The 19,729-nt window shown below is 45.6% G+C and overlaps 1 protein-coding gene across 3 annotated transcripts in view; it reads right to left on the bottom strand.

The window, feature by feature from the left end:
- Positions 1-19,729, bottom strand: part of AK9 (adenylate kinase 9) — a 1,394,796-nt gene that overhangs the window by 509,551 nt on the left and 865,516 nt on the right. For all 3 annotated transcript variants that reach the window (XM_086926806.1, XM_086926808.1, XM_086926807.1), the window contains exon 27: positions 13,646-13,785. In XM_086926806.1, coding sequence (XP_086782932.1) covers positions 13,646-13,785 — 140 coding nt within the window. The remainder of the gene's footprint in view (positions 1-13,645; positions 13,786-19,729) is intronic.

The raw sequence follows: 19,729 nt of genomic DNA, 5'->3' as shown, positions 1-19,729 counted from the left end.
ATACCTCTCCTGTTACTTCCAATAAGTCGCATACAGAAGGATTTCTAAGAGGTCTTCGGAGGCCACACCCTCTGTCTCCACCACTCTGCAAACGAGCCTCCTGGTGCAATACTAGTAGGGCTTGGCTATTGAGGGTCCTTGAGAGTCAACTACCCCTTTTGTTACCTCCATTAAGTCACACACAGTGGGTTTGCTGAGAGGTTGTCAGAGGCCACGCCCATTTTCTCCACGACTCTGTAAACGCACCTCCTTGCACACTACTGGTTGGGGGAAGAAGTCCGATTTAGTCATGAGGCCCTCTGAGTAAAGTGAAATTAATTCCCCAACTAGCAGAACGCAAGGAGGCATGTTTGCAGAGTGGTCCTCTCAGTAATCCAAGTGTCTGGGACTTACTGGAGGTAATAAAAGAGGTTCCTGGACCCAAAGGACCCTTAGCATCCAACAGGACTTCATCCTCCAACCATCACTGCGCCGGGTGGCACGCATGCAGAGTGGTGGTGAAGGGGGTGTGGCTTCCTGCAACTTCCAATCGTTTTTTTTTCTTGTTTTAAAAAATTATTTTTAAGGGAGAGTTGCTTCATGGGCCCCCTTCCCTAGGCCATTTTCCGCCTGGGGGACCTCATCCCCCGGGGCCCAGCGTGTTCATTTTTCATATATAAATAAGCGATAGGGAGAGGGGCTGAGTGGCCCCCACTCTGGCTGATTTTGGCTCTGGGAACCCCATCCTTTGGGGCCCAGCCAGCAGTGAGGGTGCCGTAGTTCTACATGGCAAACACAAGGAGATGATAGACAGAGCGCTGAAACTTTTCAGATAATCACCCCCAGTCACGGATCTGGGTTGAGTCCATCATCATTCTTTAGCTCACTTCGCCGCCCCAGTTCAGCCATAGCTATATGCAAATTAGCCTTGACCCTGTATCTCATGGGAACAGTCCAGCCTTGCCAAGCCATGTCTTCCCTGGACCGGAAACAGGCATCCTGGGACCGCTTCCGGGCTAACAGCCCTCATCAGCCAGGCTAGCTTGAATCCAGCGGCAAAGCGAGCAAGGAACCAATGTCTGGACATACCCTGCCAACTTAGGGCGGACAAAGCAAACACAAGGAGATGATATACGGAACACTAACACTTTTCAGAGACTCACCCCCAGTCACAGATCTGGGTTGAATCCATCATCATTCTTTAGCTCACTTCACCCCCCTCCCCTTTTCAGACATAGCTATAGGCAAATCAGTTTTGACCCTGTGCCTCATGGGAACAGTCCAGCCCGAACTGCGGAGGACCTGGCTTGGCAGTTCGGGCTGGACTGTTCCCACAAGGACAGGGTCAAGACTGATTTGCAAATGGCTGGGTCCAAACTGGGGTGATGTGGTTGAGCAAAAGAATGATGGATTAAACCCAGATCCTTGTGACTGGGGATGAATGTTTGCATTGTCCAGCATTCCGTCCATCAATTGTTTCTTTTGCATTTGTCGCCCTAAGTGGGAAGGGTATGCCCAGACGTGAGTCCCGTGCTCACTACACCACTGGATTCAAGCTAGCCTGGCTGATGAAGGGTGATGCCCTGAAACCGGTCCCAGGATGCTTGTTTCTGGTCCAGGGAGGACATGGCTTGGTATTTCGGGCTGGAATGTTCCTACAATGATTTGCATTTGGCTGGGTCTAAACTGGGGTGGTGTGGTGAGCAAAAGAATGATTGATTAAACCAAGATCATTTTGACTGGGGGTGAATGTTTGCATTGTCAGCATTCCGTCCATCAATTGTTTCTTTTTCAGTAGTCCTACATAGGGCACCCACTGCCTGTGATGTGGACCGCAGGGGATCCTGAAGACCACCGTATTCCCTGCCGGCTCCACGCTTCCTGCATGATTCTTTTGCACAGATGACGTCAGGACGAGCCCCTGGAATGAATGACATCCTGATCGAATTTTACAAAACGTATAAAGCATGTGGTCCCCATATTAAAACAAGTATTTGAAGAGGCTAGAGAGGGTGGAATTCTACCCTTATCCATGAGGGAAACAGCAATTACCTCCTTACTTAAACCTGGCAAACCAGCAGATCATTGTGAGTCGTACTGGCCCCTCTCGCTGATCAATTGTGATATTGAAATTTTAGCTAAAGTTCTGGCCAACAGGCTCATCTTGCTTCTGGGGGCACTAGTAATGCCGAATGAAGCAGGATTCATTCAAGGACTTTTAACATCTCATAACCTCCGCACTCTTTTCTCCATCATGCAAGATATTAACCCAGATATAGCAGCAGCTGCAGTATTTTAGAAGCATTAAAAGCATTTGACTTGGTGGAATGGGATTATCTCTTGGGAATACTAAGACTTATGGGAGGTGGAGGAGCTACGCGAGCATCCGTGATGGCCGCGTAAGCACAGAGCTCCCCGGACCCTCGTCACTCTTCGCAACTTATCCTGACAACATCCTGAATTCTTGGACGGATTATTGAAGAGGAACGTTGACTGACTTCATGACTCTTTTCAAATTTTAATTCGGACTCGGGGAACCGAAATTACATCGATTCGAACTTCTGAGGCCCACCCTGTGGCAAGCCGAGGACTTGGCGAATTGTGAAGCCGGGACGGAGTTGAATAACAACGGCAGAGGGGTCTTCCCCAGTAGCCCTACTCCAACTTTCGGTTTCGTTTCTGGGTCCTGGCATGGTCTGATTGCGAGAAGGTTCCGCTTGGTCGGGAATCTGTCCAGCCTCTGTTCAGTGTAAGTGAGACTTTATCATCTACGCAGTTGGGTCAAGTCGTGTCTCTGTCTTGGCCGCACGAGCCAGTTTTTGTGGACTGTTGGTGCCTTGCCCGCAGGTGTCCATTTTTACTAGGTCTCGCGGGTCCCTTCGGGGCGCATCTTCCAGCATGGCAGCCAGGGGCGAAGCCGAGAAATGGAACACTAAGACGCCCCTTCGTGGGGGACCGGTCCAATCCAACGTTATGGACCGGTACACTCAATCCAAAGGATCCCCTGGAGTCACCAGCCATACCCCGGAGGACGCCAAGGAGGACTCAACCGCCCCTACTGACCCGTCCCTGCAGGACATCATGGGCGCCATTACCAACATGAAGGAGACCATCGGCCAGCAGTATGAGGCTCTCGCTCATAAAATTGACACAGTTGCCATCGATTTCCCCCTGATCAGAGCAGACCTGTCTAAGACCAACGAGAAGGTGAAGTCGCTGGATCTGGAGACTTCTAGCCTCAGGGCCGATGTGTCGGAACTTCAGACCGAACTTGGCAATTTGAAATCGGCTAATGATCTAATGTCCCATCGGCTGGAGGATTTTGAGAATAGGGCAAGACGCAATAACATCCGCGTCATAGGTGTTCCGGAAAACCCTGAGACTCACTCGATTGACCTCCTGGTTGAAGATCTTGTCCTGAACCACCTTGCCCCTTCTGGACTGAGCAAGTTCTTCGCAGTGGAGCGCGCCCACCGCGTTCCGGGTGGAAAGCCTAAACCGGGCGCTCCTCCGAGGCATATCATCGCCAAACTTTTTCATTTTAGGGATCATGATGCTATCCTGCAGGCGTCGAGGGTGAGAGGCCCGGTGAAATTCGAGAATTCCACAGTTAACTGTTACCCGGACTTTACTCAGCCCGTCCAGAGACAAAGGATGGCCTTTCAGGGTGTTAAGGGACATCTTCGGGACTTAGGATTGAAGTACGCAATGCTTTTCCCTACCAGGCTTCGTGTGGAGTACGAGGAACGGACATTCTTTTTTGACCGGCCGGAGAATGTGAGTGACTGGCTGGATTCCCTGCCTGGCCGGAACGACCGGACTGAGCACCCTGGTGGTGCCGAGGGTGGTGAGCCTGTACAGAAGTGATGCTTCGGCCCCTGATCTCCGAATACTAGACCTTGCTCAACTGGGTTCTATTTCTTTTGTATGCTATGTTTCACTGATGTTCCCTTCTGGGTGGCGGGAGGGACGGGCCTCTTTCCTCCTCCAGGGTCTTTTTGTAGAGTGGGAAATGTTAGGGCGACAGGCACACTGCATATTGGGGTGGCTTTTTAGTCTACTGCAGGGGTGCAGGGAGGGGGAGTTGTAACGGGTGTTGGTTGGGGGGTGGGATGGGGTGTTTGTGAGTGTGTTTTTCTTTCTCAAGGCGACGTATTGGTGTCTTCTATACTTCAAGTGTTATGCTCTTTGTGGTGTGACTCCTGCATCACTTGTTGGGATGGGGGGTAGTGGGTTGAGGTTAATATCTTGGAATGTCAATGGATTGGGTGATCGCATAAAACGGGGTGTGGTACTGCAGTATCTGTGTCGCTTGTCTCCTGATGTGGTACTTCTGCAGGAGACGCATTTGGTGGGAAATATGTGTCATGCTATGAATAGGTGGGGTTATCGCCTGGTCGCACACTCCGGGTTCACTACTGGTTCTAGAGGGGTGGATATTCTGGTTCGGTCTTCTCTCCCTCTGGAGATTGATGATGTAATCCTCGATGACAGAGGGCTTTACGTGGCCCTCACTGGTAGGTGGGAGGGTAGGACTCTTTCACTGCTCACTGTATACGTTCCCCCACGTCTCCAGACATCTACCTTCTCAGATATTGGCCGTGTGATGCTGGAGCTCCCTAATTGCATTCTCCTTATGGGTGGGGATTTTAACTCTGTACTTTCTGGTACTATGGATCGTCACCCACCCAGGAATCTTCCTAAGTCCCAGTCATGGCTTGGTGGGTTCTTGGACACCTTTGGTCTGGTAGACTGCTGGAGGTTGATGCATCCGACACAGAGTCAATACACCTTTCACTCTGGGGCTCATGGGAGTCTCTCCAGACTTGATTACATCCTTATGCCCGCTGCCCAGTCTTCCTCTGTTAGGGAGATCAGACACCTGGCCTGGGGCATTTCGGATCATTCTCCATTGTGGCTCTGCATGGACACTGGGGTGAACTCTGCGGGGCGGGTCGCCCCTATTAACCCCTGGTATTTGCGTAATCCCAAGACCCGTAACAGTTTGATAAAGTCCCTAGACCACTATTTCCTGGAGAACGAGGGGTCTGTTTCCTCCTCTGTGTCCCTGTGGGAAGCTTTTAAGACTGTTATTCGTGGACAGGCCCAATCCTTAATTGCTGAAACTAAGAAAGCTAGGAATCAGGAGGTTGTGAGTCTTGAGGCAGAAATATTGGAATTCGAGGCTGACCTAGAATCAGGCGTTACCCATGACAGACTCCACGCCCTTGGTTTGAAGCAGCTAGACTATAAATCCCTTGTCACGGATGCTGCCAAGACAATGTACAGGGAGCAGCAGGGTAGACTGTACGATGTTGGGGATAAGGTGGGTAAATTGATAGCGTGGCTTGACAAGAAGGAAAGAGTGAATCGTGTGGTCCCTGTGATTCAGACTTTAGATGGTGAGAGTGTGACTGACCCGAGTGAGAATGAGGAGTGTTTTGTGGATTATTTTCGTGCTGTGTACTCCCCGGTGTCTGATAGAGATGAGGACGACTCCCATTCATTGCTGCGTGACATTGCGCTGCCCTGCCTTTTCGAGGAGGATCGAGAGTGCATGGAGGCTCCGTTGTCTGTAGACAAGATTGCGACCGCAATTCGTTCTCTCCGTTCGGGCAGGGCTATGGGCCCGAACGGCTTGCCTATTGAGCTGTACAAACTGCGCCCTGATAAAGTTGCACCATATCTTCGCGATATGTTCATGGAGTCACGTGACCTTGGCACCCTCCCCTGTGACCAGCGTTTGGCAATGATCGTGGTAATTCCCAAGGAGGGCAAGCCTCGGGATCGCTGCGCATCGTACAGGCCCATCTCCCTGTTGAACACGGAGCCTAAGGTTCTTGCCAAGGTTCTCGCCAATCGTCTGCTTACAGTGATTTGTGACCTGATCCATCCGGATCAATCTGGTTTTATTCCACATCGGAACACCGCTCTCAACTTGCGGCGCCTACATGGTGTTCTCGCGAGGGCGGGGTCTCTTCCGGAGACGGCCATCTTGGCTTCCTTGGATGCCACAATGGCCTTTGATACGATAGAATGGCCTTATCTCTGGGCCGCCCTCGCGAAATTTGGTTTTGGTTCGGAATTTGTCGGGTGGGTGAAACTTTTATATAGGGAACCGCTGGCTCAGGTGGTGGCCAACCGTCGAGTGTCCAAGTCCTTCACTCTTGGGAGGGGTACTAGACAGGGGTGCCCGCTGTCCGCCCTGCTCGTTGCTCTTGCTTTAGAGCCTCTTGCAGCCTGGCTCCGATGGGAGCCGTCGATAAAGGGCATTCAGTGGGCCCCCAATTTTGAGGACCGAGTCTCGTTGTATGCAGACGATATTCTTTTGTATCTTACCTCCCCTCGTAAATCCCTAAACGTCTTGTTTGACTTTCTCACCTCGCTCTGCAAGAATTCTGGCTTGGTCATAAATTGGTCTAAATCTTGTGTATATGTCATCTCGGGCGGCCTTCCTCCATTACCAAGTAGATTTCCCATTCAGATCTCTCAATCCGGCTTCAAATATTTGGGGATTTTTATATCGCTAGATCCAGCTGCCCGCTATGAGCACAATCTCCTTCCTCCTCTCCGAAGGTTGAAACTAGACGTGGTTCGGTGGCGTAGATTGCCGTTGTCGCCGCTCTTCCGCGCCGCTCTCTTTAAAATGATGTCCCTGCCTCGGTTTTTATACGCACTCCAGAATTCGTTCGATGTCATTCCGGCAAGCTACTTTCGAGAGTTTGAAGGCTTACAGAGGCGGCTCGTTTGGGACGGTCGCGCACAAATTGCTCTTGCTAAGCTAACTCTCCCCTGGTATGACGGGGGCATGGCGCTCCCGGATATCAGGCGGTACTATTGGGCCTCCCAGTTGTCCGCAATCAATCACGCAATGTATGCACCCAGCCCAAATCCGCTTTCAAGATGGACAAGCATCAGTTGCCGGGCGGTAACTACAACAGGGCGCTTTACTCTCGGGCAGCGGGGAGGAATCTAACGGGACCCACCAAGATTGCTGTGCGTGTGTGAAAGGATGCAAATGCGGCCATGGGATGGATCGATCGATTGACACGAGCGACCCCTTTGTATGCGTCGGAAAGACTGGGATGCCTCTGGAAAACGAAAGGTTTTGAGAAGTGGGATATGATCGGTATAAGCAGAGTGGGTGACCTTTGGGTGAAAGGCGTGGTTAAGACCTTTGAGGTACTTCAGAATGAGTATGAGTTGAGTGACAGAGCGTTTTTTAGGTACGCACAGGTCCGCCATGCCTTGACGTCGGTCTTCGCTGCCGACACTAATGTTACCGAGTCCTCCCCACTTGAGGACCGTATACTCGACGGCCATCTGCCCGATTTCAATAATATATAAGAAGTTAATCAACAATCGGGCAGATGTCCTCGTGCATCTCAGGGAGGCCTGGACTGGACTGGAGATGGGTTGGAGCTGGATGACGAAGACTGGCAGTCAGCACTGTCTTCCCCGAAAGAGGTCGCCATTGCCTCCCGTCTCCGTCTGGTCCAACTTAAAATTCTTCATCGGGTGTATGTTACTGGTCCTCATTTGGTTGCCATGGGCTTCTCCTCGGATGGTTTATGCAAGCGCGGGTGTCGTTTGAGTGCTACTTTCCTCCATATCATTTCGGAATGCCGGGAGGTGGCTGCGTATTGGACTCGAGTGCATGCTTTAATGGAGTGTGTCATCGGGTTTGTACTGGTTAAGTGTGGAACTTTGATGTTTTTTTTAACTTCTGAAATATGTCTTTTATGTTACTGGATGATTTAAAGGGATGGTTTTAATTTGGTGTGAGCATACTTTCTCCGATCATGATGTAGGGTATTATGGGAGATGAAGTCTATCGACATGGTTTACGTTCAAACGACGAGGAGGGGTGGAGGTTTGTAGCTAGATTTCTCACAGGTGTGAGACTTTCCTCTTTAAAAACGGCACGAGCGTGAGTGTAAAACATCAAGAATTTTTGCCATGAGGAAGTGAAGTGAGGTTAGGCTGCCGGTTGCGGCGCAGAGAAGGTAAATTTGTGAGAAGGGTGGCTCGTAGCTCAGTGGGAATCGTATAGCTGGGAGGGAGTTGAGATGTGCTGTACATATTGAGCAAAATGCCGATTGACACTTCGGGAGAGGGAACGGTTTGAGCACGGAGGGAGAGTTATGGGTAGTGCAAACATTTGATGGTTTTAGTTTAGTATGGTTGAGGATAGAGTCAAAGTTATCAGTTCGTGTTATGAATAATGGTCGAGCAGCTAGCTTAATTGTTTCTTTATTTTATTTTCAGTTAAACCCCTGACGAAGAATTTTTATAATTCGAAATGCATTGGGAGCACGTTGATGTCATTCAAAACACTGTTGAAACATGTTTGTCCTCACATGCCTTCGTAAAAGCCTAGAATGGCAACGTTTGGTATTTGAAAATGATAAATAAATAATTCAAAGTACAAACATGCTGTGTCCGCAGTGATGTAATCAAGGAAGATGCACGAGTTAAAATTTTGGATTAATATTGATAATCAGGCAACAATGATGTGACTATGGAGGAAGAGTTTTACGATGGAATGATTTCCCCAATTGCAGTGCGACAGTCGGGTGCAGGAGAGATGTGCCCTATCAGATTTGTTTCTAACTTAGCCGTGATGAGGTTTGACACAGCTCTTGTTTGCACGCACCTCATCGTATGAGCTGGAACACAAGAGTAATTGTTAAAGGGAAGGAGTGCAGTCGCTCAATCTTGACTGAATTGGTGGCTGGTCTTGACAGCTGTATCCCAGCCAAGCGGGGTGGGAAGGGACGTGGACCTTCAAACCCATGGTTTACTGACCTACTAACTCAGGCAAAGAAGGGGTGCAAGCAACTTGAGCGCGCTTGGGGCCGCTCCTACAAGGCTTCTGCCAAAGTAGTATGTAGAGCGGCGGTCAAGGAATACCATAAGCTCATCCGCAAAACGTGGGTTGAGTTTGTAGCCAATAAAATCTTGTCCAGCTCCAATCCCGCCAAGACTATTTTCTCTTTGCTTAAAAATATGAAGGGTGCTGGCGAGATTAGTGCCTCCCCCGTAGCCTCGAACCATCAATGTGAGGCCTTAGCACTCCACTTTGTGAATAAAGTGGAGTTGATCTATCAGGACCTCTCCAAAGGGACTACCCCGGCTGAGCACGCTGTGCCTGTAGGGACGGACATCATGGAGGACAACTGTTTGTCAGTCTTCCCTCTGCTGTCAACCGAGGAATTTGAGGCCCTTTGCCCGAAAATTAAGTCGGGGTCTCCATCTGATCCGCTGTCAGCAACCCATTTTCGTCAGCTCCAGCCACTAATTGCTCCTGTGGTTCTAGAATTGGCAAATTTATGTTTGAAACTGGCCCTCGTCCCTAGAGCGTGGAAGCACGCAAAAGTCATCCCACTGTTAAAAAAGCATTCGTTAGATCCGGAGGACCCTGGTAATTATCGCCCCATATCCCAGCTGCCTTTTATGGGTAAGTTGGTGGAGGCGCATGTGAACTCCATCCTGTCTAAACACCTCGGCGAGCGCAATATCTTTGACTCTTCCCAACATGGGTTTCACCCTCGTCATAGCACTGAGTCAGCCCTCCTGGTTGTAACGGAGTCCATCCGGAGCAGGCTGGATATGGGAGATTCTGCCAGCTTGGTCCGACTGGACCTAAGCGCTGCTTTTCATACGGTGTCCCATGCGATCCTCCTTGACCGCCTTGGGCGGCTGGAATCAGGGGCGGTGCTTTGGACTGGGTACGTTCCGTCTTGGTAGGACGATCCTTCCAAGTCTCAGTCCCACCTTTCCATTCTCAGGACCATGCGCTGCGCCATGGGGTGCCTCAGGGCTCTATTCTGAGCCCATTGTTATGCAACCTTTATGTGAGTATGTAGAAATCAATGATGTCTCGTAAACAGCTCTTGTAGTAAGTTGTTTATTCATGAAGTTACAGCTTAGTAAGTTCCAATGTAAGCCCCACCAGGAGCATCCTCCTGGCTGCTCAGCCCATCTTCTCCAACTGCTCCCCCTTCAAGTACAAACATCCATAACATTCCAAATGACATCAGATAGCTAGAGCATCAGGCAGAGAACCAGGGCAAGGGAGATGCATTACATAAGAAGCAGATTACTACAGAGTCCCTTGGCGGAGGAGGCTAGAGGCAGGGGGTTGTCCTTGGTGTCATATGCAGACGACACCCAGCTGGTGATCGCCTTCTCCAAAAACTGTCGCACAAATCTGGAGAAGTTTAAGGAAGATCTGTCGGTCATCTCAAACTGGATGAAGGCTAACTGAATTCAATTAAATGCCAGCAAGTCTGAGATCCTATTGTTTAACAAGGACCAGGAGCTCTGGTATGAACAATGGTGGCCTGACCATCTTAGACCCGACCCATCACCCAAGGAGGCTGTAAAGAACTTGAGTGTTTGGTTGGATACTGGACTGACTTTCGAGAAACAGACACGAGTTGTCGCCGCTACCTGCTTTGGGCTCTTGAGAGGATTGAGGCCCTTGCTTGTATTTTTTTCCACCCAGTGTGCGCCAAACCATTGTGCAGGCCTTCATTCTTGCTAGGCTTAATTATGGCAATTCTTTATATCTGGGCGCCAACAAAGCCTGTATTAAACGCCTGCAGAGGGTCCTGAATGCGGCTGCACGTATGTTAGTGGCTCTACTAAGATCTCAGTCGGTGGCACATGTGCTTCCCAGGCTACACTGGCTGCCCATTGAAGAACGCATTCAGTTTAAGGTGATATGCATCTCTCATAAAATCTTGATGCACCAAGCACCTACAGGGCTTTCTGATCTATTGATGCACTATATGCCCAGGCGTGCTTTGAGATCTGCCAGTCATGGGCTTGTTTATGTCCCCCGAGTCTGGAGAGCGAGGGCGGGGGCCGTTCGTTCAGCCTCTTGGCGGCCAAATTGTGGAACTCCCTCCCAGCACACATTTGTGACATCCCTCATCGTTTGCCATTTCGCAAGTCTGTAAAAACCTGGCTGTTCCCTATTGTTTGAGGATTAGCTGCTTCCGGGTTTCTCTGTCTTTTTCTTTGGGATTCTGGTTGCACTGGGACGGCTCGTCGCTGAGGCAGCCATGCTCATTATACATAAATAAATAAATAAATAAATAAATAAATATTGGTTTCATCCCCACCATATATGCCACACCTTGCAGTGTAGTTGGGATACATGGAGCCGATACGGTTGGAGGGGGCCATTGCAACACATCCCAAAGGCAGAGATGCTGACCCCACCACACAAAAACAAGAGCTGGAACAGCTAATCCCGATTGCGAGCATTTTTCACAAGGCTTCTTGCATGTGTATTGTGTTTTTGAAGCACGCAGGCAAAAGCAAAGACTAAAATAGGTCAGTTTTGTTTGTTACAGAAATAAATCACACTGGGCTCCAGAATCCACATCTAAACAATTACAAATACAGAGACTCGCAGGTATTAGAAGCTTTGCAAATTACCACAAACTCTGCGCTCCACTAGTTGATTTATCTTTCCATATTTCACAAATTTTTTCAAATATTTTTCACTGTATATCCATCGAGTTGAATGTCGATTATCCTTCTTTTATCGCACCAAATATGAAAGTTTAAAAAAACGTTTGTTTTCAATCATTACCAAAACAAATTTGAGGTCATGATTATTGAGTAAAATGTACCTCATGCTTAGGTAAAGATGTATTTAAATCTCACAATCACCTGATGTTGTTTTATGTATGGTTGTATGACTTTACAACGCATGACATTACCCTGCTTGCCTTTGCAATGCAAATCTGCAATGCAAATCTTTACCCCAACTTGCGGTCGGGGTGCGGTGGAAGTTGGAATAGTTTAATTTAGGATTCCACCTCCAGTGTGTGCAACAGTAGGGAAGGAGTTGGAGTTGAATCCAACACCTTCTACCCTCTGCTACACGCCTTTCCCATTGCAATGGCATGCGGGGTGATGGCATGCTTTGTAACGCATGCGTTGTAATGGCTGTTTCCCTTTGTGTATACAACCCCACCCCAGTAGCATGCACTGTGCTGGCGTGGCAAAAGCTGGCTCTGAAGCTGGATGTACCTATGCTTTATTCGCTCCAGCTGCCCCTAACATATCACAAAGACCTAAAAGACACATATGAACTAGCATGTAGGCACATGCTGAAGAAAATAAAAGTTCTGCAATGGGGGGGGGGGGACCTGTATGAAAATGGCCAATTCCCAACGAGGGACCAATTTTTCTGAAGGAACACGCCCACCACAATGGAACTATTCTTGTATGTTAGGCTTCGTCGAAGTAGAAAGGCGGCTTCCCCAATGTTTCCGTATGAGCCGCAAGTCATGCCTCCATTGCATGCGATGTTGCAACCTGACCCGCCACAACATGTAACTTCTCATATATATCGCAGTGTGCAGGCATCACATAAGCTACAACAGATGAGTACACGTACATATTGGGAGACTGAACTGGGGGTAACAATAACGTATAAACAGTGGGAATTCTACTGTGAGCAGAAAGGAAGCATTACAGCTAACAGCAGGCTCCGCATGATTCACTATACATTTCTGCATCAGCTATATTACACCCCGGCCAAGATGTATAAATTTAAGCTGTGCGAAAATGTTAGTTGCGACCAATGCGGTAAAGAAACCGCAGATTTTCTGCACCTAGAATAGGGATGTCCAGGAATTAATAGGTACTGGCACCAGGTATTCGATGCAATGGAACGAATGATAGAATCCCCCCTGTACACGTTACCAGTTACATCATTATTGGGATACACAGGCGAGGTAGAGGCAGCATGCAGGAAATACATAGCATTGGGGTTACTAATAGCCAAACGCAAGGTAGCCTACAGATGAGGAAGAGGAAGAGCACCTAAATTTCAAGAGTCGATCAAGGATATCATATTCTTGCAAGAACAATCAGTTATACATGCGGAGCTATTACCGCCCACGTCCAGGCCCAGAGATATCTACGAACCACTGAAAACAAACTTACTGAATATGCTGTGCTAAAGATGCAAAGGGAGAGGGGGGACATCATGAGAAGAAATGGGAGGGGGCCTGTCGGCCGAAACTGCTCTCATCTTTGAATATATACGAACTCATATATACATCTCATGTCAAGAGGAGGCCTGCTAAACCACAGCAAAATACTAGATGTACTGATTTTCCATATTCAGATAATGTAATAGCATAATGAGTTGAGTACCAATATGTTGGTAACATGTTATGCCATATTTGCACAAGGGGGGTAAAACAAGTGTATGTTGATAAGCAACTGTGATTATTCAATGCTTTCCATGGTATGTACTGCATGTATGCTGTCGGTAACGTTTCATCTGAAAATAACAATAAAAAGTTATTTGAAAATAAAAAAAAAGTTTTTTTAAAAAGATGAGCTGCTAAGATCTGATAAAGGGCAATAGACTGAAGATGAATAATTATACCACTGTCAATTAAGTACACATATATTACTCTACCTTTGCTGAAGCACTCAGTTTAATTAATTTTCATTGTACTACAGCAAGCTTAACCCACTGATATATAATCTCTTTGATAATAAACACCATTTGTAGGTATTGCACATCAGTTCAATTTTTATGCCCAATATATATCACTAGGCCATTACGTTTGCAAGATATGGTAACTTAAAGGACAGATAAAAAAGCTGCATTAGCCAGCACACTGACTTCTTCTTCCTCCTCCCCTTCCTCCTCATTTTCTTCTTCTTCTTCAGCATTCTCTTCGGCCTCTAATTCAGCTTGTAGGTCTTCTTCTTCTTCATCAAGATCAGCTGCCGACATTTCCCAACCATGATACTTATATGACTCTGCAAGAAATAGAAAAATGAAATTACACTAGGCTTTAACACTTTATCTCAGAACAATTCATGGAACCACTGTAACTTTATTCAAATATTTTAAACACTAGAGTAAAGATTCGTAACAAAATCAGAAATGGTGGATGCATTGTGATTGGTTTCTATGAATGAACACTACATCATGGAACAAGCTCACGATAAAGTGAACCTCTAGGTGTCAATTATTTAATGTTCTGTGCTCAAATGCTGTAACAATTTGGTTTTGGAGAGTTCATCAATTTTTTCCAAGCTTCAGGAAGATGTCATCAATGATGTCATTCACATGTCATGAGTGATGTAGTATCTAAGGCCATAAGCAATGCAAGGCAGGCCGCAAGTTATAACTAACTCAGTACACAGTTACTGGTGAACTTCAGTGTTTTTTTGTCTTTTAGACAAATGTTTCTAATCTTGTTTTAACACCTAATTAACGTCACTTTAACCTTTTGCTTTTTTCAGCACATTTCTAAAGTATTTTTTAAGTATGGCTGCTTTAGGAATGAAATGAGGATTTGACCTAAAAGTAACTCCTTCTTCAACTGTAGAAACTTTTACTGTACTGTAAAAGTCTCAATGTTGCTGTCTCTTCTTGGGGATGTAATTGATAGAAAAAAAGAAATCTTCCAAGAAAGGTACTTCGATTCCGCTCTGTGGATAGGTTTGAGTAGACTTCTCATCAACTGTTATAAAACGTAATTATTTGCCATAACATGGGTGGGCATCTAAATGGTAGGAAAAGATAGGAATAGTCAACTCTTTAATGACTCTATTAGTACACAAGGAAGGTTGGTCCACTGTTCGTCTAAAGCAGGAGGTGGCTGCAAGATGCAAGTTAATAGAAGAGTGCTTCAGGCCTGCTTATGACAAATGGAGAAGTTGTGACAGTTTGTTGGGGAAAGCGGAGAAAAAATGAAGACCATGGGTTTTGCATCATGCACAGAAATGTTACTATTTTGTTTCATACTTCTTGCTGGTGGAAACAGCTCTAGCCTGAAACAAACATAGAAGAGTTAATACTTGAGGGAGTATGATGTGCCGAACTTCTGATAGCAGAAGCAACTCTGTTTCCAAACTTGTGTGGGCCACAATGGAAAAATCATAGTTGTCTAACAAGGTTCTCTTTTCTTCTTGCTTAGTACCTTTGTAACAAGGGGAAAAACAGGAAAATCGGAGCAAATGACCTAGATCAATGCTATTGAAAACACATTCCACCCAGATAGTGCCTGCCCACTGATGTAGACAGGCATTATTGGTTCCCATTGGTTGCAAAGAGATCTAGGTTCAGGTTGCTTTAGCTTTTGGTTCAATTTCCATTCATGGCATTCCCTTTAGGATCTACTGGGTGAGTCCTAAATTCATTGTCTTCCACCAGTAAGTGTACAGCTGAAAGATCTACTTGAGGTAGAATATTCAAGTTCTACTACTCTTGTGCTTCTGCTGAGAGAAATAATGGCCTTGTACCGCCTTTCTTGTTGATGTAAACATCAAGGATGTATCCTCCATAAATAAGAATTTGTGAGGAGTCTTTTTTTCTAGCTAGGAAGTATTCAGGGCCTAGCTTCCCTGCTCTTAACTCCTCCAGGACATTTATATGAAGACCTGCCTCCTCTACAGATTACTTGCCATTAGTGGCTAGGTCTAGCAGATGTGCACCTCATCCTCCATGAAGGCGTCTGCTGTCAACACGAAATTAGCAGTTTCTTCAGGGAAAGCTAAACGTATCTCTGTGTTCTCTCTTTGAATCCACCAAGGCAATTTATTTTTTATTCATGAAGTGACTTTCACCTTGTTGCCAAAAGAATCAGTTATCTGCATCTATTGGCTGCCAAGTTCTTTCTGTATAGTAGACAGAAAGGGATCGAAGGGATACAGGATGACATAATTCTTAGCAAGGATTTGAATAGGTGCAATAATTAAATATTTGTATTTGTCTTTAAAGATTTTGTATCTTTTAAATTGTTCTTCTGATGGAAAAGCTTTTCCTGAAGTGGTGTTCAGGATTGTTCACAGAAACGGTTCCTTTCTGCAGTTAATGAGAGAGGACTTTTCCATGTTGAAGGAGAAGTCCAACTTGCCCAACAGCTTGAGGCAGGACTATTTGAGTATTTGGTAGATTGGGATGAATTTCAATTTAGCAGCCAATTTTCCAAGGAAGGAATTCATTGGGGAGCACTAGGGCCATACACTATGTAAATATTCATGGGACTTATTTTAGAAAGAATGGGATGACCTTGAATTCATAACGGCAACAAGCCCTTTGACAGGCAGATACCTTAAATGTTGAAGTAGATAGGGACATGAAAATAAGTCTCTTACAAGTCTAATGCTCTAAGATATTCTCCTTCTATCAGACGCTGAATGATCCCCTGGAGGAAGAATATGTAAATTGGTTGTTTCTGATGTATTTGTTTAATTTCTGTAGATCACAAATTTGTCCCCACTCACCTGAATTCTTCTTGAAAAGGAAGATGAGTCACTGCAAGCTTCTATTCAGTTGAGATGTGGGCACATCTTCTATGGCATCGTTTTATATCATAGAGAGAAATTTGGCTTCCAACAAACAGAGGTTGTTTGTGCATCATACTCCTTGGCGTAGTGGTAGCGTGCTTCTGCATACATTCTACCATATGGTAAAATCTCACCAGATCCAGGAATCACTGGTCAGTTGTGTCACTTTTCCATTCCTTCTGGGCAAGCCAGAGTACTCCCACTACTGGAAGACATTTTATAGGTGAAATAGGGTTGTGGCTAGTCCCTGATGAGAGCCAGTGTCATCATGCGTTATCTTGACCTCTTGAGTGAGCTCCCGACCTACGATGTGGTGTGTGGTAGATAGTTGGTGGGGAGTTCCCATACTGCTGTTGCAGACATGACTGCTGTGGGGCTAGGTATTGTTGGTATTTGTAGGATTGGTAACTTCCTCTATATGAGGACTATTGTAGGAAACTGGACTTTTTGCTGATGTTCCCCCACTTTTTGCCCACATTTGAACTGCTAGATGTTGGTTTTCGACTCTGATAGTGCACTAAAGCCTGCTAACCAGGCTCCAGTGCCAGTGTTCTTTCCCATAAAGTTACATGTGCAATTGGCATACCCAATTGACAACAACTTACCTCCTTTATAAGTCCCTAGTCAGTGGCATCAGTGGTGCCCAGGGCATGGCTGGTAAAGGGGTACTGTGGTTTTGCAGCACTAGTTGTGCCACTCTGAGTGACCCCAGCATACTAATGGCAGCAGGCCTGCAATTGCAGTCTGCAGGAACAGGATTCAGTCTTCAATTTCAACTTTGTCCTCACCATGTGTGACAAAATCCCAGCACTGCTTTTAGTTTATGTCAGTCACCCCTAGAGAAGGCCTCCTGTGCCTAGGATGCAAGGTGTAGTATATTGAAAATGTAGACATGTAAGCACAAACTTATATGTCTCTATAGTGCAGCCTACAGGCAACTGCCTGCAATTACAAGTTTTCCGTATGGCAATAAAGCATTGCTGTATGACAACTGTTCAGTGCTTCCTCTTTTCCTTATGGGTTACGAGTGTATGAGTCTTACAATGCAAACCTATGTAATTTCAGAATTTTTGCCATGTTGGAAACATTTTAGGCTGCATGTATATGTTTTCACGTAAGTATATGTTAGACCTGTTATCATTGGCCTGAGTCTCTCCTCCATTTTTTCTGTTTGCCTCCTCTGTTTACGATGTTTTTGCTGGTATATTGCTTTGGGCACTGTGCCACTGCTGATCAGTGCCACAGTGCAAGTGCTCCCTACGTTAAATTAATATTGATTGGATTCCATGTTTGGCTTATTTGGTTTACTGTCAGTCCCTAGTATAGTGCACCCGGAGTGCCAGGGCTTGTAAATACAAATGCTGCTAGTGGGCTTGCATTCCATTCATTATTTTCATTTTTTTTATTTTTTTTTTATTTCAAATCGTTTTTATTGAAGTAAGAAAACAAAAGTAAAAGACATTACAGTAAATCTTCCGTCATAAGTGATTTGATACAGATATTGTCAGACAAGTACAGAAACTACAAATGATAAAAAATAAAGAGAAAAACCACTCTTGCTTGTCTCATAGATATAGATTAACATGTCAAACACTCAACGTGTGTTACTATAACAAGAACAAGGCCGTGCTGCTTCAAGGTGGCTCAAAATGGAGGGAAGATATGTCTAATGATTTCCATAACTTCCTATTGGATGGACACCACGTAGAAGACTGTAACGCCTGATTAGTAGCACCTCTTAGGAAAGACAGCCATTCCTGCCAGATCTTGAAATTTACCTCCTTAGCACATTTCCACTTGCATAAAACAACCTTACAAGCCAATGATAACATTAAATCCAAAAGCTGGCGATCTTGCTCATTTGCCAGTCGTGGTTCCAGCCCCCCTAGAATGACATATACAAATTCCTGTATAGGTTTTATCTTAAATACGTGATGAATGCATACAAATATTTTCTCCCAGTATTCTCTTAGTAAGTGATCTCGCTCACATGTTATTCATTATTTTCATTTTTTGAACATATATTTGTACGTGAAAAAGGTTACCATTGGCTTTTCAACTTCTACTCACATATCACAATCCCATAGTTAATAAAATAACAAAATATTTTATATCTATAAAATACAAACAATTTTCAGTGATGAAATAATAATTGTCAAAAACACGTATGCAAGTTGATAAATTCAATTCAACAATACATATACCACATTTATAACATTAATACATTTTGAACAATGAAGTTTTTAGACAGAAAAAAGACCAGCTTGTCGGTTTGAAATGAATACGAATCAATGCGCCTTGTTGTACTACGAGGCTTGTGCCGACGCGTTTCGAGTCCAGGTATTTAATCACCAAACTCTCTTCAGGGCTTTATTATTCTGATCTGAATGAATGGTTTGTCATGTCTCGTCTTTTTTAATATTCTGGTGTTTGTCAATGTATTTAGAAGCGCAGGGGACATCCGCCAACTACCTGCGGAGGGCGAGAATCGTGAAGTACTCTTAGACCTTGTTTAAATCATGCTGTGGGACTTTGACTTTCAGGGGGCTTTTTTTCTGGATGAGCTGTTAATTGCTCGTGATATCCGACCAGTTCAGCAGCGGGGTGCGGTTTGAACACACACACTCTGTTCTTCAATTGCTTTCACAGTTTGAATCTTATGTTCCCAACAGTCAATCGCCTCTCGCAAACGCCATGTCTCCTTCATTCACTGTTCTCTTTGTTGTCCCATTCCTATAGCTACATGTGATCACACTGTGGCGCAGAGGGACTGCTTACTTCCCTGGTTCTAGGAGGTTTTTAAAAAAAGGTACCAGAGGCGCTTTCGTCATGTCCCTGTGGCGCATGGGTGTATATCACTGCTGTTCCGTCAGGGACTGCCTGCTTCTCTGGTTCCGAAACCCTCTGCGCCACAGTGTGAAACATTAATTCACGACGCAAGGACACGACTGAAGCGCCTCTGGTCTTTTAATAAATAAAAGAAAACGTATCACAAGGCCTAAATACTAGACAACAGCTAAAGTTAACGCCTTCAAGTTCCAATATCAGGAGTCAATTGCATATGACTTTTTTAACCAAAGAGGGGAATATATAAAGCCCAAATCTTTATTCAAACACGCTCCCGTGTGATTAATAACAAAAATCGGACCACATTCAAAAGAGAATCTCAAGGGAGATCATATTGAACTACTCACAACGACAGACACCAAATGTTGTCTTGACAAAGGTGGACAAAAACGTGGAAACCCACCGAAACGCGTTGACGCACCATCGCAGTATAATTCATGACTCATACACCTTTGTTGATATGCTATTCTGTGGTGTGCACAACATAGGTTTTGGAAACAGAGTTGGAATATACATTTAGTACTGTACAAGTTTCATGTCTCACTGTGTTCTGTCTTTA

This window comes from Lissotriton vulgaris, chromosome 6 (genome assembly GCF_964263255.1).
Source record: "Lissotriton vulgaris chromosome 6, aLisVul1.2, whole genome shotgun sequence".
Classification (NCBI taxonomy): Eukaryota; Metazoa; Chordata; class Amphibia; order Caudata; family Salamandridae; genus Lissotriton; species Lissotriton vulgaris.
The sequence above is the reverse complement of the archived record's forward strand: the minus strand, read 5'-3'. Positions and strand labels throughout refer to the sequence as shown.